General features: G+C 40.6%; 1 protein-coding gene across 1 annotated transcript in view; it reads left to right on the top strand.

Annotated features, from left to right (window-relative positions):
• Positions 1 to 1476: 1476 nt before the first annotated feature.
• Positions 1477 to 23238, top strand: part of tcf25 (TCF25 ribosome quality control complex subunit) — a gene marked incomplete at its 3' end in the record, with an annotated part of 93238 nt that continues 71476 nt past the window's right edge. Inside the window, exons 1-6 of the mRNA XM_084308656.1 lie at positions 1477 to 1813; positions 2891 to 3130; positions 3552 to 3623; positions 7374 to 7504; positions 10413 to 10478; positions 11006 to 11088. Of these exons, the coding sequence (XP_084164782.1) occupies positions 1541 to 1813; positions 2891 to 3130; positions 3552 to 3623; positions 7374 to 7504; positions 10413 to 10478; positions 11006 to 11088 (865 nt within the window). The 5' untranslated portion in view covers positions 1477 to 1540. The remainder of the gene's footprint in view (positions 1814 to 2890; positions 3131 to 3551; positions 3624 to 7373; positions 7505 to 10412; positions 10479 to 11005; positions 11089 to 23238) is intronic.

Genomic DNA, 23238 nt, shown 5'->3' with positions numbered 1-23238 from the left:
TGAGTTGTAGATGTAGTATTATTATGTACAGTGATACAGCCAGGTATAACGACACTATGGTAATAAACCACTGGCCAACATCGTAACCTAGTAAGGGATGTATAATGGCATGTCAAATATGGGCAAATGTTCTTTTAAATTCTGGGTAGCCACAAATTGGAATTTGCTACCTTCACAGCTAAAATGCATCAGTATAGCCGACACAATTTTAAGAACAAATTAAAATCATGGCTCCTCAACAATGTCAAAAACTAGATTTTAAAATGCATGAAAATGTTGTCTGATACATTGTTGCCTGTGGCTACGTTTGTACTGCATTTAAAATGTTCATGTCTATGTAGTTTGTCAAATTGTTAATTATGGTCATGTTTTGTATTGCTTGTCTGTCTGAGACCAAGGACCACAATGGCAATAAGTCTTGACTTTTTTGTGTAGCATCCTTGACGTTTTTCTGGAATCTTGTATTTTTTTTTTAAATGTCTAATAAAATAAAATAAAATCATGTACAGATATAGTATCTACAAATATGTAACAGGATATGCAGGTATGTACAGACAGATGTGGATAGATATATATACAGTAATAATAAATAAATATTAGGGCTGTCAGTTTATCGCATTAATTAGATTAATTAATTACACGGCAAATGATCGTGTTATGAAAATTTACTCAAAATTCATTTTAAAATTTCTTTATTTAAAATTTTTATTTTTATTTTTTTTATTTCATTAATTCCATAAGAACGTAGAATACACATTTACAGACTTTTTTTTAATATGGTCCATTTGCATGTTCTTGGTATCTGATTCTAGAGACATCTATGGATCTCAGGGAATGTATTCCTAGTGTGTTACTGTTACTATAGGCTTGGCTTGGGTAAATTGTAATGAACCAAATGAGAATATCAATAATTTTTTTTTTTATCTTTGACTGAATAACACCATGCTAAAATTTACCAGACCTGAAAATTCTAAGCAAATTAATAAATGGAAGATGATTAAACAGAAGGTTTTGTAGATACAGTACTGAATTCTGCCATCCGGACACATGCCATTTGAAATATGATTATAGAATATAGGTATGTGATTAAAATGTGATTAATTAGATTAATTAATTACAAATCCTGTAATTAATTAGATTAAAAAAATGTATCGCCTGACAGCACTAATATATATATATATGGTATATACAGCATTATTGTACATGCTAAGTAGTGACAACAGATACAACATGTGTGTATAGCTTTGGTCATTGCTGCCATCTGGTCATTGCTGTATTGTACCCATTCTTCAATCTGTTAATAAAGTTTTCAATCAAGTTTTCAATCAATCTGCGGTTAACTTTTTTTTTCTCAGTGAAGAGAAAGTGTTTCACACACAATCCAGTAGTCGGCAGTATAGCGCATTTCGATGCCATGAAACTCAAAAGAAGAAGAAAAGAGGAAACGTCGTCACTTCCAGTGTCCATGCTCTGTTATGTTGAAGTTAGCTTGTCAACAAACCGAGCTGTAGCCTGTTAGTCTGTCCACACAGGGACCACCATGTCCAGCCGAGCTCTGCGGAGGCTGAAAGGGAGACAGCGAGGAGGACAGGAGGCCCTAGACCTCCGGCACCCAGGAGGTGATGATGATGATGATGATGAGGGACAGGAGGAGCAGGCTGTGGAGGGTGATGGTGATGATGGTGGTGGTGGTGGTGGTCAGGAAGAGGAGCAGCTGGACGAGGCTGTTCTGCAGCCGAACAAGACCAGCTGTGGTCGGAAAAACAAGAAGAAAAACAAGACTCAGAAGAACCTGGCGAACATCTACGAGCTGGTGAGTCAACAAGTAGCGTAGCATCTGATGTGCCTTTCAACGTTGGTCAGTTTGGGTTTTACCATGTTAATAATGTCCATACCATCAAAAGCCGGATGCTAACAGCTAGCCTTGGGGTGTCAACTCCAGTTGTCTAACTGTTAGCTAACCAAACCGTATAGGGTCTTCATCTCACATGGGGGACCCTGATGGAAACAAGACAAACGTCTTTCTCAGGTCTGCATCCCCCTAACAATTGTATGTATTGAGCCGTACTGTATTGTACCCATTCTGCAATCTGTTAAATAAAGTTTTCATTCAGTCATTCATTCACACTCCTCACCCCATTGCCAATTCTTATTTTTGAAGACTGCAGGCCCAATTCATATTTATTTGTATATCTATGTGACTCAGATCTGATTATTACAGTGAGGACAGCTCACATCGCATACCTTTTCAATTCTGTTTTGGGCCACTTTCATATGTGATCATAAATCAGATACAGGTTAGCTTTTTTGCAAAGTGACCTCATGTCAAGAATTCATGTGACTTTTCAGTCACTCTAGAATTGACATTCATCACAATTCTGTGGCGGGAGTCACAGCTGTGAATACAAACATGGAAGATAGCTGTGATGTCAGTGGAGGGACAGTGAGGTGTTTACCTTATAAGTATTTGTGGTGATACACTGATACTTCTGTACAAGTAAAACTTGAGGGGATGTATCATAACCGCTCTGTGTTTGAAAGTATATTGAAAGAAGAAACGTCTCTATTTCACTTCCTCCCTGCCCCCATTAATATCATCTGCTTATGAATTAGCCTCCACAGCACATCTTATAAATGAAACCATAAACTGTGACTTCAGTGTCCTCTATGTTTACATCCATCTTTGTTATTGTTCATTTGTGCATGTGGAGCAGTTCAGGAGCGTGACCAGTTCACACTGGAATCTGATCTTGGCCACATTTAAAAAAATATATTGTGAATAGCCAAACAAAACAATCAGATCTGAGCAACAAATCAGAATTGAGCTTGCAGTGTGAACATAGCCTAAACAACGTTTTAGCTAATCGTTGTTGAAACATCTTGTTGACAGATATGTGATGTAGAGAATGAGGCGGAGAAGGTGTCAGCTGACGAAGACGCCGGTGTGAAGCCAGAGGAAGACGCCGGTGTGAAGCCAGACGAAGACGCCGGTGTGAAGCCAGAAGAAGATGCTGGTGTGAAGCCAGACAAAGACGCCAGTCTGAAGCCAGACGGTGATGATGATGTGGAGAAAAGTGACAACGGTGCCACTGAGAAGAAGAGCCAGAAGCCAGAGGCCAATTCTGCAGAGGTAAGGTGTTAATTAAGAGTGAGTTGTGTGTTTTCAAAATGACATCTTTGTTGTGTTGATCTAGAAACGTATGACCTGTTGACACTATATCTATATCTGTACATACCCCTTACCTACTCTTACTAGTTAGTTACGCTGCTGGCCAGTATGACTTACTACCATAGTATCTTTATACCTGTATCAATGTAAATAATAATACTATAACACTATACATCTGATTAGCACTATTACTCAGTAGTACTCATTTATATATTTTATATCTAGTTTAATCACCTGTACATTGTATATTACTATTGCACTTTACTGTTACATTTGCACTCTGGTTAGATGCCAAACTTCTTTTCAATACATGATGACGATACATTTGAATAATTGAATCTAATCTAATATTAAGTTTTCCTCTTTTTCCTTTCATGATCAGTTGACGTCAGGAGACAAAGTGAAAAAGAAGAAGAAGAAGAAGAAGAGAAAGAACATTCAAGGAGAAAATCGGGTGAGTCTGTCTCTGTCTCTCTCTGTCGGTAACAACCATTCAGAGGGAGCTATTATCTACAGTAAGACAGGCTAGTAACTAGGGAGGCACCGATGCAGTCCCGATACCTGGGCCAAGTACTGATCTGATCCATTACTTTTAATGAACAGTATAGACTTGGATCCTCATTTTTGGGGTCATTGGATAAAATTAATTTTCACCATTCGAGAGTTAACGTGTCAAAAATGCAGCAAATCAAGCCACTTTGCTTAGATTTTTGGTACGTTAGACGTGTTTCTTGGTATCTAATTTTAGTATTGGGGAAATTATCAGATACCAATATTCTACTTTAGCACACACACACACACACACAAACGTGATATATATTTTGTTATTAGTTTTCCATCACTTTTATAGTAATTTTCTTATTTTTTTTTACAACACCATTCTTAACATTGTTTAGATGGAGGCTTCAAAATAAGCCCTCTGGGGTTTCTGTCTCTCACTGCACTATATATATATTTTATTTTTTCTGTGTATTTTTCAAACTGCAGAATAGAAATAAAAACTGAAAATGGTATCAGACCAATATCCGATACCAGTATCGGTATCGATGCACCCCTACTAGTAATGTACGTTTGGCTGCTGTTTTCATAGTTAATCACAATAACTGCACAGAAGCTACTTCATTGAAGTATTACTTTACTTAAAGGAACACACCGACATTATGGGAACATTATCCACTTCCATTCATAAGGATAATTTAGGATAATTTAGGACCTGCTCCGAGGTCATCAATTGGCACACATGCGATGCATGCATGCATGCAATTCGTATCTGCGATTAACCCATCCCGTCCCATCCCATTTGTGCTAAGCTAGGCTAGTTGGTCATATAATTTTGACTCGTTCCTTTTAATTGTCGTATTTGACTATTACATCACTATGTTAACAGAACGCTTATTGGTCCAGTAGCTCAATGGTGGGTAGACCATGGTACTACTGCTGCCAGGGTTAGGATTCCTACTTGTGCTAAAAATGTATGCGCTTCATAGAAAATCAACCACCAAATGGCATATGTTGTTATTACTGTCACGTGAGAGGGGAGTAAATGCCACTCACTCTCTGTGAGAAGGAGGAATGAAGGAAACTTTTTAATTTGCTTAGTACATTTACATAAAGGAATGTATCCTCTGCATTTAACCCATCCTAATTATTTAGTAGCAGTGGGCTCAAGTCAAGTAAGTCAAGTCAAGTAATTTATTTATAAAGCACATTTAAGAAAAGATCAAGAGCCAACCAAAGTGCTGTACAGTACAGTCAAAGCATAAAATCAATGTCCTATAAAATACACAAATATAAAAAGGCACAACAGGTCAGGACAGTACATTCAGAAAATAGGACAAGCGGATAGGGGAGCACAAAGTACAGTATAGCACAAAGGGGACAGAGGAGCACAAGAAGAGATACAAGAGGGAGGGGGCAGGATAAAATTGCATGGGAGTGTGTGGGTTAGGGTGTGGGAGAATCGGGATTAATCGAAGGCTAGGGAATAAAAGTGGGTTTTTAGACGGGCCTTAAATGTCTCCAGTGTGGGGGCAGATCGGATCTCCAGGGGAAGCTGGTTCCATAGTTTGGGGGCCACGGCCTTGAAGGAGCGATCGCCTCTCTTTTTGAGTCTGTTGTGGGGGGGGACCAGCCGAGCCTGGTTGGAGGATCTTAGTGACCTGGGTGCTGCGTAAGGGGTGATGAGCTCTGTGATGTATGGGGGTGCTGCACCCGATAGTGCCTTGAAGGTGAGGAGGAGGATTTTGAAATCTATTCTAAGTGGGACTGGGAGCCAGTGTAGGGAGGCTAGGACTGGTGTGATGTGCTCTCTCTTTCTGGTGCCGGTAAGGAACCTAGCTGCAGAGTGTTGTACCATTTTAAGGCGGGACATAGCTTAATAGGGCTGGGCGATATAACGATAAATATCGTGATATATTTTAATAATCGATATCGAATATCGAAATAAAATAAAAAATCGAAAAATCGTTTTTTTTTCTTTCTTTTATATATATATATATATATATATATATATATATATATATATATATATATATATATATTTTTTGTGACCTGCAACAGGACAGTTTTAAAACAGAGACAGTAGACAGACTTGTCTTTCTTGCCTGCAACTTAAAGTAATGGCTTTGCTTGTCCAAATGACAATACTGACCAAATTGAGTTTATTTGTCTCTTGTCCATTTATTTTGTTTGCTTTCTAATTTAAAATACAGTTTGAAACCGTCTGTACACAGTAGGCTATGTGTGCTAGCAGAACTAGACTCCAGTCACGAGTCACGGTGCACATGTGCGGTGGTTTGTCCACGAAAAAAGCGCCAAAAGATCGAAAATAAACGAGCAGAGCCAGAACTGTTCAACTCCCCTGGAGCCACAGCCAGCAGAGAAGCCGGTTTACTTTAGCTTTTAAACCAGCTGCAGCCTGAGAACTGGAGTGTGAGGGGATGTAACACTAAAGATGGCGGCAATGACAAAGAATTGCTGCAGAATAAACATACATCTGTTGTTTAAAAAAAAAAATGTATACTTGTAACAATTTCGATAATTATCGATATTGAGAAATATGATAACATTATCATATCGTTATCACGATATGATTTTTTTTCATATCGCCCAGCCCAGGCTTAATCCTAACTATTTAGGAGCAGTGGGCTCATCCTAACTATTTAGGAGCAGTGGGTTCCCCTACCTCACCCAGGCTGCACACATGGCCCGGGTTCCCCTACCTCACCCAGGCTGCACACATGGCCCGGGTTCCCCTACCTCACCCAGGCTGCACACATGGCCCGGGTTCCCCTACCTCACCCAGGCTGCACACATGGGCAGTGAAAGGAATTGCCAGCACAGAAATGTCATTTTAGGTCCTTTTATTTCATTACATTTACAGTACATTTAGTCATTTAGCAGAATGCTTTTATCCAAAGCAACTTTATTGTGAACAAGAAGTCAGCAGGAAGGGTACAACTCTGGCAGCTAAGGGTCAGTGACATTACTCGTCAAACAGTGTCAAACTTGAGTGTTACAGTCTTGAGTGCATACTTAGTAATATAGACATATTAGCATAGTAGGTATTAATATAGATATATTAGCGTAGTAATGTAGGCAAGGTTACTTACTAGATTACTTAGTAGCAAAGTACATAATAGTAAAAGAAGAAGGTTAGTCGTTTTATTTATTTATTTTTATTTCAGATATTGATTGAAGAAGTGGGTTTTAGAAGTGGGCTGTCCTGGGCCTTTCATGGACACAGGCAGTAAACACTGAAACGTACGCAGCCCTCCTCAGCGTTTTATGTGACTGTTGCACCATTTCCACCCAGATTTTATGTCTGGTCGGGGAATGTGCACAATAGCCAGTTAATGTGCACATTCACCACAGAGCTGGTGAATTCAATGACAATCTATGCATGCACACACACACACACATATGACATATATTTTGTTATTTACTTTCACTTTTATAGTCAAATTATTCTTCTGTTTTTTTAGGTGGAGGCTTCAAAATAGGCCCTTTGGGTTTTCTGCCTCTCCCTGCACTGTAGATTATTATTGGAATTTATTTGTCATTCTTGTGTATTTCTAAACTGTGCAAAGAAAAACTGAAACTGAAGACATAATCTCAGTTTTCCAACATATACCGTAACATACACAGCAAGGGAATAGTGACACAGAGTAATTTATTCATAATCCGGTCCATCTCCTGTATCTAGACTCAAGAGGACGGACCAGAGGACGACATCGATGCCTTGCTGGAGAACATCGAGCAGTCAGACGGCCTGACGTTGCAGAACGAAGGCTGTTGGGGCTCAGACAGCAAGCCTGTCTTATACGTGGAACACAGGTGAGACGACCCACAAGCCTGTCTTATACGTGGAACACAGGTGAGACGACCCACAAGCCTGTCTTATACGTGGAACACAGGTGAGACGACCCACATGCCTGTCTTATACGTGGAACACAGGTGAGCAGACCCACAAGCCTGTCTTATACGAGATGTACTTGAGATGTACATAGTAAATGTGGAGGTCTGAAAGGTAAGTTGGGGGCGAGATTGATGAGTAATTTGAAGGGGGGTTTGATAGTTATGAGCAGCGACAGTGGGTCAGGAGGTAAAGTCGTCTGGTAATTGGAAGGTAAGGTTCCCGGTTAGATTCTGGCTCCTGGCAATGTGTCAAAGTGTCCTTGAGCAAGACACTTAACCCTAACTGCTCCCGATGAGCAGGTTGGCACCTTGCATGGTCGCCTCCACCATCTGTGTGTGAATGCGAGTTGTGAAGTGCTTTGGATAAAAGCTGTTCTATACATGCTGTGTTTATTCACTAGGAACCTGAATAGATACTGTAACTGAGGGGTACAATTCCCTGACTGTATTGATAAGTATGGTATTATTAAACCACTACCGCTTGTACTTTAACTTCTGGCCATCCAGTACATGATATAGATATGATGAACACTTTCCCACCTGATGAAACGAAGTCCACACAAATGTATAAATCGAATATTTTATATAGCAAAGGGTATATACAACGTTCACTTAATGACATTTATGATTTGAAATGCACTTGTAAGGCAAATGAGTATTCGTAGGTAAATCAACATTGAATGTCCAATCTCTGGTTACGCAGGGAGTAAGTATACAACCTGGTTCTTTAGGGAACTATAGCGATGGTACTTAAATGATTATAGCTGGATACACTAAGGGGGGGGTCCCGCTGGTTGTAAGACAGTAGGGGGGGGGGGGGTTAGAAGAGCCGCTGGCGGTATCCCATCTGGCCGACGATTTCTTGGGAGAATTCAGAGTCCTGAACACGGTGCCCACAGAACCTCGGTCCACAGATGAATACAGCTGGACCCTCTGGTGGACGGTAGCTGCCGGTCCACAACGAAGAGACGTGAGGCGACCTCACTCGGGGTAGAGCGCCGTCTCACCTGGACTCCTCTCCGGGGGGTAGTTCCAACACTCAGCAGTGTTGGCCGTTATCCATGGCATAATCAAAGCACCCAAAGCATGTAGATAATCCAAGCCGTGGAAGGCTCGCCGTCGTCCGGGTAAAGTAATCCAATGTACAGGTCCACTCGTCCTGGCCCGGAGCTCCTCGGATGCAAGCACCACACGTGGTCTGCCCAGCCTGGTTAAGACTCCAGATAACGTCAGGAACGATGGGGGTACTGCTCACTTTATAACTCTAACCGAACGATGCACCATACATAATAGACTATTATTAACTTAATAGAAATACGTCCAACTCGACGGTATAGTGCCAAACTATGACAATTCAACTATTAATCCACACGATGTCTCAATGCCTATTCTGAGGCCAAGTAGGCCATACTGCACCACACGTGCGTCGTGGGTGAGGCTTCACGTCTGTTACTAGGTTGGAGGGTAAAGGACTAATGGACTAAAAGAAAGTTCTACTTTACTTGCGCCATATATATATGCGCTGTGAACAAATAGTACCATTCGTATTTCGCCAGACGTATTCCTACGCGGAACCGGGCTTGTAACGACATGTTGGTCGGCACGATTGAACTTGAACCAAGGGGGCATGGCTGCTGGCGCCAGGTTCTCGTCCAATGGTAGAATGAAACTATTATGGGCTGTTAGTAGACTAAAGGGATATTCAGTGCATATTGTACAAGGAATATACAGGGGATATCAAACGATATACAAATACTATTAAATATATATCCATAAATAAATATATATATTCGGTTTAATCTGATCCTTCACAACAGATACTTTACTTACCTGTGTTTATTCACTAGGAACCTGAATAGAAATGTTATGTACCTGTGTTTATTCACTAGGAACCTGACATTATACTTTATGTACCTGTGTTTATTCACTAGGAACTTGAATAGATACTTTATGTACCTGTGTTTATTCACTAGGAACCTGAATCCAGAGACAGAGTTAAAGAGATACTTTATTTAAATGTGTTTATTCACTAGGAACCTGACATTATACTTTATGTACCTGTGTTTATTCACTAGGAACCTGACATTATACTTTATGTACCTGTGTTTATTCACTAGGAATCTGAAATGATACTTTATGTACCTGTGTTTATTCACTAGGAACCTGACATTATACTACTTTATGTACCTGTGTTTATTCACTAGGAACCTGACATTATACTTTATGTACCTGTGTTTATTCACTGGGAACCTGACATTATACTTTATGGACCTGTGTTTATTCACTAGGAACCTGACATTATACTTTATGGACCTGTGTTTATTCACTAGGAACCTGACATTATACTTTATGTACCTGTGTTTATTCACTAGGAACCTGACATTATACTTTATGTACCTGTGTTTATTCACTAGGAACCTGACATTATACTTTATGTACCTGTGTTGATTCACTAGGAACCTGAAATGATACTTTATGTACCTGTGTTTATTCACTAGCAACCTGACATGATACTTTATGTACCTGTGTTTATTCACTAGCAACCTGACATGATACTTTATGTACCTGTGTTTATTCACTAGGAACCTGACATGATACTTTATGTACCTGTGTTTATTCACTAGGAACCTGCCATTATACTTTATGTACCTGTGTTTATTCACTAGGAACCTGACATTATACTTCATGTACCTGTCACTAGGAACCTGACATTATACTTTATGTACCTGTGTTTATTCACTAGGAACCTGACATTATACTTTATGTACCTGTGTTTATTCACTAGGAACCTGACATTATACTTTATGGACCTGTGTTTATTCACTAGGAACCTGAATCCAGAGACTGAGTTGAAGAGATACTTCGGGGCTCGGGCGGTTCTTGGAGATCAAAGGTAAGAGGGGACTTTTTCACGATTGTCTAGATATAAGTGGACTAAGGTCTCTATTGCACGCTTGTTTGTTTGTTTGTTTTATTTAGATCAATATCTTTTTCATAGCAGCAGCTATTCATCCTGGGGTCCCATAACTTATATGGTGACAACACAACAATATACATTAACACTCATCACAATATATTGACAAAACACATTTAGAAAACAATAAATAACACAACTAAACAAAACAAACACTGCAATTAGACAAGCATATACACAGGCTCCGACTGAATTAATAGATCAATATAATTTAACATAGATAGCCCGTGTAACTTTACTCCCCAATGATGACGTCACAGCAAACACTCAAACACCTGTGGAAAACCTCAACAGAACATTCAAATGTGAACACAAATTATTATATTCAGTACAGCCCTGTTACTTATCAAAATACATGTCTAAATAATAATCTTTAATCTTTTTCTTAAAACTATATATATTATTATGTTGCTAGTGTGTTTATTTTTGTCCTGTACCTTCGACAGGCCTCGTCAGAGACAGAGGCAGTTCCATCGTAGCACCTGGATGACCATTCCTAAAGAGTCATGGCCTCGCTTCAGCAGACCAGGTAACTTCTACGTTCATTCAATCTTTATTTATACTAGATAAATACAGTAATAGTCCCCAAACTCTGCATGTGCAGATTTCCCAGGGAGTCTCTCTGGATTGTCCAGAGATCTAGGTTCATCAATCTGTGCATGCAGAGTTTGGGGATTAGGTGCGGAAAAGTGACTATAGCTCAGCCGGGAAAGTGTCGATCGACTTGGGGTTGGTCTCTCCGTGTTCAGGAGACTCAGCCGTGTACAAAAGTATGTTGGATCATATCTCCAGCAGCCCCACAGCCATAGCTACAACCACTTACGCCAAGGCTCTCATCAACATTCATTGATTCATCTCCCATGAGCTGAAAATACCGGAAGTGTTGCGGTGGTCTATAGCAGTGGTGCCCAACCAGTCGATCGCGATTTCAAGTAGATCTTGATTAATAAAATGTGATTATAATCTTTTTTTCTTTTTTTTTGGTGTGCAAAATCAACTCTGCCTCTCTTTGTTAACTACAACAAGCAATGCTGTTTGTTATTTAAGATGAGGTCGGACTCGGCACTGACAGATTTGTGTTCATTATGCTGCTTTTATAAAGCCTCAAATGACGGCTTACAATATTTCATGAAAGCAGTGTTTTGTTTGTCTAAGATTTAAAAAGGTTTAAACTTTACAGCACTGACAAAGTTATATATAAATATATATCATTATATTATACCCATTCAATATGCACATGACAGAAAATATTATATGCCATATAATATGGTCTGTCATGTGCATATTGAATGGGTATTACTAGTGATGCACGATATATCGGCCGATATGGCCGTTTTTTTACACATCGGTATCGGACCGATATCAAGATAGGGCCGATATATAAAAAATTTTTTTTTTTTTTTTTTTTTTTTTTTTTTTTTTTTTTTATTTTTACATGTTTTGGCCTTAAATAGTTTCAAAATATCAGTCATTTCTGAAAATAAGTTACAAAAGTAAAAAAAATATGCGTTTTGGAAAATAGCTCTTTATTTGATTATCATAAAAAAGTGTTTTCTATACAGAGATATCGACATCGGTAAATATCGGTATCGGCCAGAACAGCAATATTAATATCGGTTATCGGTATCGGCCACAATTTTCACATCGGTGCATCACTAGGTATTACTAATACTATTAATACTATCCGAGAGTAGGTCAAATTTTGGCTGGTAGCTCTCAGCTAGGTGATAAATTAAAAAGTAGATCTTGGTTCAAAAAAGGTTGGGCACCCCTGGTCTATAGCAACACTATATTATCACCGACGTCCTGTTGGGGGATCCCCTTTGAACTGCCCATCTGAGGTTTCTCTCCTCCTCCACTGTGGTGTTTTCTTCCCCTTTTGCTAGGTTTTAGTGAGTCGTTCCTCATCTTCATTGGGGAAAGTCCGGGAGTGTTGCATATGTGGATTTTATGGTGTTTTTTGTTCTCGATCTATTGTGATTAGGGATGTCCGATATTATCGGCCGACCGATATTATCGGCCGATATCGGCAGTAAAATGTGATATCGGAAAATATCGGTATCGGTAAAAAAAAAAAAACAATAACAATATTTGTTATATATATATCCAGTGAAATGATTAGTTAGCTGAAATTATTCAGTTTTTTGGGGGGGGAAACCCTGCATATATCGGTATCGGTTGATATCGGTATCGGAAATTAAGAGTTGGACAATATCGGAATATCGGTATCGGTAAAAAAGCCAATATCGAGCATCCCTAATTGTGATGTTTCTTCTTGACTTGGCAATTCCCTGTGATTCCGGGCTATACAAATAAATACATTGGATTTGATTTGATTTAGTAATTTAGCTTAGACACCTTCATCCATTCTCATTTAGCGTAGACACTTTTATCCAAAGCCACTTAGAAGTTATGTACAACAAGACTCGTCAGAATCATCTCACTGTGGGAGGTTGATTGATTGATTGATTGAAAACTTTAATGAACAGATTGCAGAATGGGTACAGTACAGTACGGCTCAATACACAATTGTTAAGGGGATGCAGACCAGAGAAAGACTTTCGTCTTGTTTACATCAGGGTCCCCCATTTTCAATTCATCATAACATATATGACATACATGACATACAGATAGACAGTACTGCTACATCTATACATTTATGACATACCTGTTATGATATTTGTGTCCTTTGTTAACTCGTCATCACTGTAAATGAGGGAAACCTCAGTGCTTTCACGAGTATAAATAAAGGTTTGAAATGAAATACCAGATTTACAAATACAGTACTGTTTGTGATACAAAAAGCGTCTAAAAAGAGAGTATATACATTTGACGTAGAAACTGTACATTGGAGGAGGTTGGGTAGGTGGGGGGGGGGGTTGGGTAGGTGGGGTGGGGGGGAGAAACTGTACATTGGAGGTGGTTGGGTGGGTGGGGGTGGGGGTGGGGGGGTTGGGTAGGCGGGGTGGGGGGGGGGGGGGGGGCAAACTGTACATTGGAATATCGACGAAACCTTACTTTGTCCCAAGAAGAGGGTCTTGTGTATTATTGGGTTAGGACATTTACTGTACATTGGAGGGGGTTGGGTTAGGACATTTACAGGGGCTAGTTTCGAATTGCATTCTCCCGTAGGTGCTCTTTGAGAGTGGTTTTGAAAGTGGGTAGTGATTCACATTCCTTTACAGCTTTGGGTAGGGCGTTCCACATTGATGTGGCATAATTGCGAAATGTGTTTAGTCCCTTGTTTGAGCCGAATCTTGGTTTAACATGATTTGTGGAGCTCCCTCTGGTGTCGTGGTATTCACTGACCTTTGGGAAGTATTTTGACATGTACATGGGTACCTTAGTCGTGTAGTGTATCTTGTAGACCAGGCCCATTGCAAGTTGCTGTACTCTGTCGTCTACTGCCAGTGGTTCTCAACCTTTTTACACCAAGTACCACCTGAGAACGTAGCTGGCTCTCCAAGTACCACCATATGACCGACGTTAAAATACAGTCTATTCAGCTATGCACAGTTCACGCAGGAGGCAAATGTATTCCTAATAGCATTATTTATTGTTAACTTTTGTCAGACACAGCCACAATGTACAAAGGGGTAGCACTAGAACTAGCAAACTCTTCCACACAACTCATACAATGCAACGGGCATGGGGAACATAATAACTAACATTCTCACATAGCAACTGAGAAAATTAAGAACAACTGTATTTCAGCAAATGTACTTAATTCTCTCTCGCTCTCACACAGCAAGCAATTGTCCTTCATTCTCTCTCTCACACACACGCACACGCGCACACACACACACATAGCATGTTGTTGTCCATTGACAACTCACATAAGCAGGGCCGGACTGGGGAAATAATTCAGGCTGGGAAATATAGTGTGAAATATAGCCCCAGTCAGGCCAATTTCTAAGTGGGGGTCCCCCACCAGGAATTATTTTGTTACAAAGACTTAATTCCCTGCATTCTGGTGCAGGCAATTTTTTTAATGTACCCTTTAACCCTTTCTCCGCCGATGACGTGTTAAGACGTCATTCTCCGCCATGCGTAATCTGCCAATGACGTCTTACAGCGTCTTTGAGATCAATATTTCATATTTTCGTCATGGTATTCACATTTCACCCACGGAGTCTTTGCTGGTGTTGTAGGACTCCGCTCAACTCTCCAACGCTTCAATACTGCCACCTGGTGGCCGATCGGCGAGTTGCCAAAACCGGAAGTGGCCGGAAGTGCTTAGTCCGTCCCCTATTCTTTCCGGCCACTCGCTATCGCTCGCGGGACTCTATCCAGACACCGTGCATATCGATCCGTTGCCATAACTCAATAAACAACATGATTGGACGTGTATTAGTATTATACAAACCGGAACTGGATCACCTAGATCAACATAATTTAAATGCCAGTTTGTGTGATGGCATCACAAATTATTGTTAAAAAAACACACAAAAACCCCCAAGCCGTCAGGAGGAGGCCTCTCACTAGGAGAGCAATTACTCCTCACCCACCAGCAGGGGACAGGGGGGGACACAGGGACCCCCCGAACGCCTTGGGAGCACTTTATGTAAAGTTTATGTTTTTTATTTATGTTAATCATTATATGTATTCGGTGAAGAGAGCGGAGGCTCCAACCGGAGGGGGGAATGAGTGTGACATGGGGGGGACTGACAGACGAAAGAAGAAAGATGACAATGGTTAAAGGTATAAAAATTATGTCGTTAAACGTTAATGGAATGAATAATGCGATAAAGAGGGGCAAAGTGATGTTGAAATGTAAAAAAAGTGAGATGGAAGTGATTTTTCTGCAGGAGACACATTTGGTAGCACAGGATCATGTGAAACTGAAGAGATTTGGATATGAAAATGCATACTATAGTTCCTTTAAACGGAACCTGAGGAGAGGAGTAATCACGTTAATCAAAAACAGTCAAATTTGAATTGATCAAGGAAGTAAGAGACAAGGAGGGAAGGTTTGTTCTGGTGAAGGGGAAAATGGAGGGCCAAATGGTTACGTTAGTGAATGTTTATGCACCCCCAGAGAGTGAGAGGGATTTATATGAGACCATTTTTGATATGATAGTGATGGAACTAGAAGGGATATTGATATGCGCGGGAGATTTTAATGTAGTACTGAATCACGACCTAGACACCACAAGTACTAGAAAAGGACGAGCACCCATCAGTAGATATATGAATATTCAGATGATGGAAATGGGAATTACAGATGTTTGGAGGGGGATGCACGCCATGGACAGGGAATACACACATTACTCACACCCACACGTGACATATGCGAGAATAGACTATTTTTTGATGACGACGGGGGAAAGTTACAGGGTACGGGAGAGCAGAATAGGAGTAGCGGACATATCGGATCACAGTGCCATATATCTGACAGTAGATCTAGAAGGGAGACGGAGGAACACGATCTGGAGACTAAATGTAGGAATACTAAATAACAAGGGGGTGGTGAGTCAGATCAAGGAGGAGATAGCCAGGTATAAGGAGGAAAATGACAACGGGACGGTTGACCCGAACATTCTATGGGACACACTGAAGGTGGTGATAAGGGGGAAATTGATGGAGAAGACAGCAATGCTGAAGAAAGCCAGAACGGAGACATATCACAATCTGATAGGGAAGCTGAAGGATCTAGAGGGGAGACACCAGATATCAAAAGAACAGGGAACGCTCGGAGAAATCAAAGAAGTAAAGGCCAGGATAAATAGGGAATTATTGACGGAAATAGAAAAGAAAGCGAGGTTCATGAAACAAACGTACTATGAAGGGGGACCAAAAGCGACCATACTGTTGGCAAGGAGAATTAGGACGCAACAGAAGTTGAACACGATACACACAATAAGGGATACAAAGACTAATGAAATATTGAGAGACCCAGCGGAAATAGAGAGGACATTTAGAGAATACTATGAGAAACTATACACACAGCCAAAAGCAGCGGGAGAAGAGGAAATAGAAGCATATCTGGAGAAGCTAGAGCTACGATCGATAGGGAAAGAACAGAATGAAGAATTAAATAAAATAATTACGGAACGAGAACTGGAAGAGGCAATTAGTAGAGCTAAAAACAACAAGTCTCCGGGGAGCGACGGATTCCCATCGGAATTCTACAAGACATTTAGAACTGAATTAGCGCCCATGTTAGGGGCGGCGTTCAGACACACGATGGAAGAGGGAAAAATGCCCCCCTCGTGGAAGGAAGCCATAATCACCACGATACCGAAGGAAGGAAAGGATAGAGAATTATGTAGTAGTTTCAGACCTGTGTCCATACTCAACGTGGATTACAAGATGTATACATCGATAATATCAAAGAGATTTGAGACGTTTATGCCAGACATTATAGATGAAGATCAAACTGGATTTATTAAAGGGAGACAGACACAGGACAACGTGAGAAAGACATTACACATAGTAGAGGAGATACAAAAACAAGGAGGTAGCGCGGTACTGATTAGCCTAGATGCAGAAAAAGCATTCGACAGTGTGAGCTGGACATTTTTATATAAAACATTGATGAGGTTCGGACTGAACGGGAGGGCGATGAAGATGATCAAGGCGCTATATCAAGAACCGACAGCGAGGGTTAAGGTGAATGGCAGCTTGACAGATAGAATCAGATTAGAGAGGGCTACCAGACAGGGATGTTGTCTCTCACCGACGCTCTTCGCCGTTTTCATAGAACCACTGGCACAACTGATCAGACAGACCGAGGACATTAAGGGAGTAAGGATAAAGGGAACGGAATATAAACTAGGCCTATTTGCGGACGACGTGATAGTATACATGAGGCAACCAGACAAGAGCTTCCCGGCACTGATGGATCTACTGAAGGAATATGGCCACTACTCAGGATACAAACTAAACGTGACAAAGACACAGACCTTAGCATAGAACTATACCCCAACGACGGAAATTAGGGAACAGTACGGGATAAGATCGGACATGGACAAGATTAAATACTTAGGGGTGAACATCACGAGAGGGGTGGGGAAACTGTTTGAGGCGAACTATACACAGATAAATCAGAACATCAAGAGAGACTTGGAGAGATGGACAGTAATGCCCTTGGACTTCAATTCAAGAATAGAGGTCATTAAAATTAACATACTATCAAGGTTACTGTACCTATTCCAGTCACCACCGATACAAATACCACAGAATCAATTCAGGGAGTGGGACAGACTGATATCGAGGTTCATATGGGCGGGGAGAAGACCACGGGTCAGATATAAAACACTACAACTACCAAAGGAAGAGGGAGGGATGGCAGTACCCAGCCTACAAGATTATTACTATGCAGCACAACTGAGAGCAGTGACGTGCTGGTGTAACGACAGTTATACAACGGCATGCAAATTTCTCGATTCTGATTGGCCATTCACACGTCTTTATTGGCAACAATCCACGGTCCTGGGCTCAGGACCCGCCCACAACCAAATCACATAACCCTCCCCGGCTCACTCCGGGAGAAAACAGGATCGCGGACAACAAATGGTTATGTTGAAAGCATCATAACGACTAAATATGAAGCGATTCTGTCAAGGGGAATGTGTTAGTATTTTAAACAATGTTGGATGATGTAATTGATGGGTCTTGACTCAATCTAGAACAAAAGAAAAATCGCGGATTGATTGATAGATTAATTGATTGATTTAAATTTCTTCCTTCCTACTTTCTACTGACTGCAGCGTTCTCTCTCACTCCGACGCTGGCGTACCCACAAACACACACACACACATACACACACACACACACACACACACACACACACACATACACACACACACGCACACACACACTGTGACACACACACACACACGCACACACACACACACACACACTCCTGTCTGCAACAGCGGGGGAGTCAGACTGAGAGAGAAGCAGCGCTGTTTTAAGTGAGCATGGTCTATTGAATTGATTGATTGGTTGATTGCTAATTTTATTACTGTACCCCTGGTTTCCAACTGGTTAAGTTTAGGCTAAAAGAAATAAATAAAAAAATAGGGCGAAGAAAACGTTTTTTTCCTATAGGGCAAAGAAAACGTTTTAATAAATTTTCAATCAATCATTCCAATAATACACAGTTGGATGTGTTAGTTGGTTGGATGCACTTCAAGCTGCTTCCACATGAGGCAACTTCTCTCAATCATTCCAATAATACACAGTTGGATGTGTTAGTTTGGTTGGATGCACTTCAAGCTGCTTCCACATGGAGTTGTGGGAACTACTTTTTCTGGCGGATGGTTTTTTCAATAAATCTTCGATTAATGTGTGTTTATTGTATAGAAATAAGGTTGGATGAATCTGGCAGTTGTATAAAAGCTTTACACCACGTGCAGTCGTGATTTGTGACCAATAAACCATGCCTAGGGGGGTCTAACGACCCTCGGCTGCGCCTCGGGCCTAACAACCACCCCTAGGCATGGTTTATTGGTCACAAACCACTCCTGCGTGTGATGTAATGCTTAAATATGAGGCAAGATGGAAAGACATTGAAAAAGAAGGGGAGGGATACAAGGTACAAGCTCTGGTGGGAGATAGGGAACTATTTAAAGAAAAAGAGGGACTATTAGATCCAATCACCAAATGCACCTTGACCATATGGAACAGAGTAATAAAAACACACAAATTGGAGAAGCAGTCAGGGGTCCTGAGATGGGTAGCACATGACAAGATATTCAAACCAGGGAGGTTAGACCATGGATTCAGAAGGTGGGAGGGGGGGGGGGGGGGGGGGGGGGCAACAGCGATATGCAAAATGATAGTGAAGGGGGAAATGCAGACACTACAAAAATTAAAGGAGAAATTTGGACTAGAAAACAGGGACCACTTCAGATATCTACAGGTTAGAGACTACTACAACAAAGAAATAAGGGGGGCCAAAGACTAAGAACAGAATGGAATAATAAAGATGATAGTATGGGCATACAAAGGGGGGCTTGGAAGAGTAATATCAGCAATATACCGGGCTATAATTAACAGCAAGGGACACACGACCGATTACATAAGGGAGAAATGGGAGAGAGAGCTAGAGATAGAAATAACAGGGAAGGAATGGGGGAACATATGCGAGGTACAACATTCAACAACAGGATCGAGGATATGGAAAGAGTTTGGATGGAAAAACATAATCAGATTCTTTATAACCCCAGAACTGAAGGGAAAATATGCACCAACACAAAGAGCTTGCTGGAGGATGTGTGGGAAGGAGGGGGCAAATCACACGCACATATTCTGGGGATGTCAGAAGCTAAAGGGGTATTGGGAGGAGATAGGGGAGGCAATGATCAGAATTCTAGGATACGGATTACCACAAACAGGACTGGTGCTTTACTTAGGAAACCTGACACACGAGGGAATACAAGGGGGGGACAAATATTTAATAAAGATAATGTTGATAGCGGCCAGAAAAGCAATAACGAGACTATGGTACAAGGAAGACCCACCGACAATAGCACAATGGGTAGGAATAGTGGAAGAGATACAGGATATGGAGAGGATAACACACATGCTGAGGCTACAGGAAGAGAAATTTGGGGAAAGATGGGGAAAGTGGGAGGACTATAAGGGGAACGAAAACGACATCACAGAGGAAGAAACAAATGCAACACAAGAGGGAGAAGGGTAAAGGAGGAAAGAGGTTCAAGGAGGGTCTCTGAACCCATGTCACACATTTTTGCTTTAGTTAGTATTCTCTATCTCTACCATTTGGGTAGGACGATTGCTTTATGTTTTTTCAATTTATTATTTATGTCTGTGGAACTTTTGCTTAAGTCGGTATTTATTATTTCTGTTTTTGGGTATTACATTTTTTTCTTTTTTTTTCTTTATAGTTTGTCTGTTTAACGATGTTGTACATTATGTCTATATAATATGTACCTGGAAGACCGACTGAGATGACAATAATATTCAAATATGATGTTGTTTGTAAGCTTGTAATACAAAAATGCAAATAAAAATTGAGTTAAAAAAAAAAAAAACACACACAAAAAGTTAAATATTTTCAATATATCAAATGCAATGTAAATTTGTCTGGGGGGGATTATTACAGGCTATGCATGTGTCAATGATTAGCAACAACACAGATTTGGATGGATTCTTTGTTTTTTGTAATGTCAGATTTAACAACAACTCTTTTCAGAATATTTCAAGAGTATTTAATTTTTTATCTGACATTACAAAAAAATCTAAAAATAAAAATGGTTATGATCAGGGCTGAAGTTGAATAAAAGATCTATGACTGTTTAGACTGCAATACTCTGTCACAGTGATCTCCTGGTTGTTCCCTACCTAGGTTATCTAACTATCGCGCCACCACAACTAGAAACACTGGCCTGGCCTGCTTCTAAGTTCAGTGGCCTGACTGCACAAAAAAAAAATCTTAACAAAAAAATATATATAAATTATAAATATTTTCAAGTACCACCAGCAGTACCACCAAGTACCACTAGTGGTACGCGTACCACAGGTTGAGAACCACTGGTCTACTCTAAGCCATCCTAGGTTGTCAAAGTGGGCAGGGGTGAGGTGGGTTCTAGGGGTAAGGTCAAGTAGTAGTCTGTTTTGTGATGTTTGTAATCTTGTTTTTAGCGCCTTTGAGGTGCTTTGGTACCATGAGGTGCAAGCATAGTCGTAGTACCCTTGAATGAGTTCTCCTGCCAGAGTCTTCAGGGTATTCTTGTTTACCAGAGACGAGATCCGGTACAAGAATCTAGTTCGTTGGTTGACTTTTTTTGATTACATTGGATGCCATTTTGTCACAGGAAAGATTTGCCTCTAGGATGGAACCCAGGTATGTAATTTCATCTTTCCTTGTGACAATATTGTCACCCACTGTAACTGAGAAGCCGTCGGTCTTGCTGAGTTTGTTATTTGATCCGCAGAGAATGGACTTTGTTTTACCCAGGTGTAATGATAGTTTATCAGCGAGCCAGGTGCAGATTCTGCCGAGTTCTGAGCTGAGGGTTTTTTCAACCTGTAACTTGTTCTTGTCAGAGACCAGCAGGGCTGAGTCGTCCGCGAACAAGAACAAGTTGCAGTCACAAGCTGTCACAAGGTTCACCACAGCGACGTGTCCTGCACCTTGCACTGAGAGGGGGCAGTATAACCAGTGTTTTCTTAGCGCTGGCGGTCGTCCCTCAGATGGTTTTAGCAGGGATAGAGTTTCTTGTGAATGATCACAACAGAGGCTACATTCAGACTGCGTTGCATTTGGCATGACTTCCCATTAACAACCGTTTTATTGCCGTGTTCCTTCAACTGGTTGCAACAAAGCTCTCCTTTTGCTGTACATACTTAAAGACGCCTCACTGGTGTGCAGTTTAGAGCCACTGTTAACCGTTAAAAGCCCAGCTGGACATCATTTCCTCTCAAATTCCCCCATGATTAGCTTGAAATGCACAGTAAAAAAAGAAAATCTATCTATAAATCGATGTCACTCACATATTATTTTTAATACGTTTGGTATTTGGGCTTTCCAGTATAAATTACAATGTGTGTAAAAAAAATGTAAAAGTATTTTCCTTGTTATACAATTGTCATCATGGTGGTACTTTATTTTAAAATGGTATTTTATCATTCGCTTTTCATCAAATTATGCAATTCTTATAGGAATATTGGATTAAATAAAAAAGAAATTATATGGATAGTATAGCCGAAGACAGCATTGTGTACTTTTACATGGATCCATGACTGTCTGCCTCAATACTTTACGAGTATATTAGTGTAATATGTAAACAGGAAAATGTAAGAGTGATGTCATGCACATATTTTATTTTATTATCTTTTTAACCACATAATGTATTTGGGTTTTCCATGATAAATTACAATGTAAAACTATGTTCACACTGCAAGCCTTAACACTTCCACCGCCGGAAACGCTGTTCAGCGTTATTGCCCGCCATGCGTTGAGCGCCAGACCTCGCTGTACAGCGTTATTGAGATCAATATTTCATTTTTTCGCCATGGCATAATTCATATATACACCCGCGACGCTCCAGCTGGACCCTACAGGTGAAGGCAACGACGGCTCAATACCGCCGCCTGGTGGATGGTCGGGCGAGTTACACTGGCAAACAGGATATGGGGGCTGTGCGTCGATTAAATTCATCCGGCCGTCGGATATCGTTGCAAGGCTCCCGACAGACACAATGTACATAATGGATCGCTTTCTAAACTTAATAATCGATATGATTTCGGCGTTTATTGCGACATACAAACCGGAAATGGACCTAGGCGATCTGCGTCGTATACCTGGGATCTTTCACCGCCAGTCTCATTGGCGCACGGTAAGAGGACACTAACGTTATTTTCAACCCAATTGTTTATTCATTTCACTGCAAACCATCTGATCAATATATCACCCATACTACATAAAGCATTTACTGACGATCACGGAATTATAAACAACCCCCCCCCCATTCCTCCACGCATGATGAAGCATAACATATACCGATCATATACAGTTTAATTTTTTAATATAGCGTGTATAGGGGGAAACGGCAATCGATAATCTATATATGCGTTTTGGCCTATAACTCACGTTCTAGGAATTACTGCAGAAAACGATAAAAACATACTTATATTCTAGAAGGTATTTTTGTATGAATGTAGGAATGAAAAAGTATAACGTTCCCACATCCTGAACGATAGATAA

This window comes from Notolepis coatsorum (assembly GCF_963971535.1).
Source record: "Notolepis coatsorum genome assembly, chromosome: 2".
Taxonomy (NCBI): domain Eukaryota; kingdom Metazoa; phylum Chordata; class Actinopteri; order Aulopiformes; family Paralepididae; genus Notolepis; species Notolepis coatsorum.
Note: the sequence above shows the minus strand (reverse complement) of the source record. Positions and strands in the feature narration are given on the sequence as shown.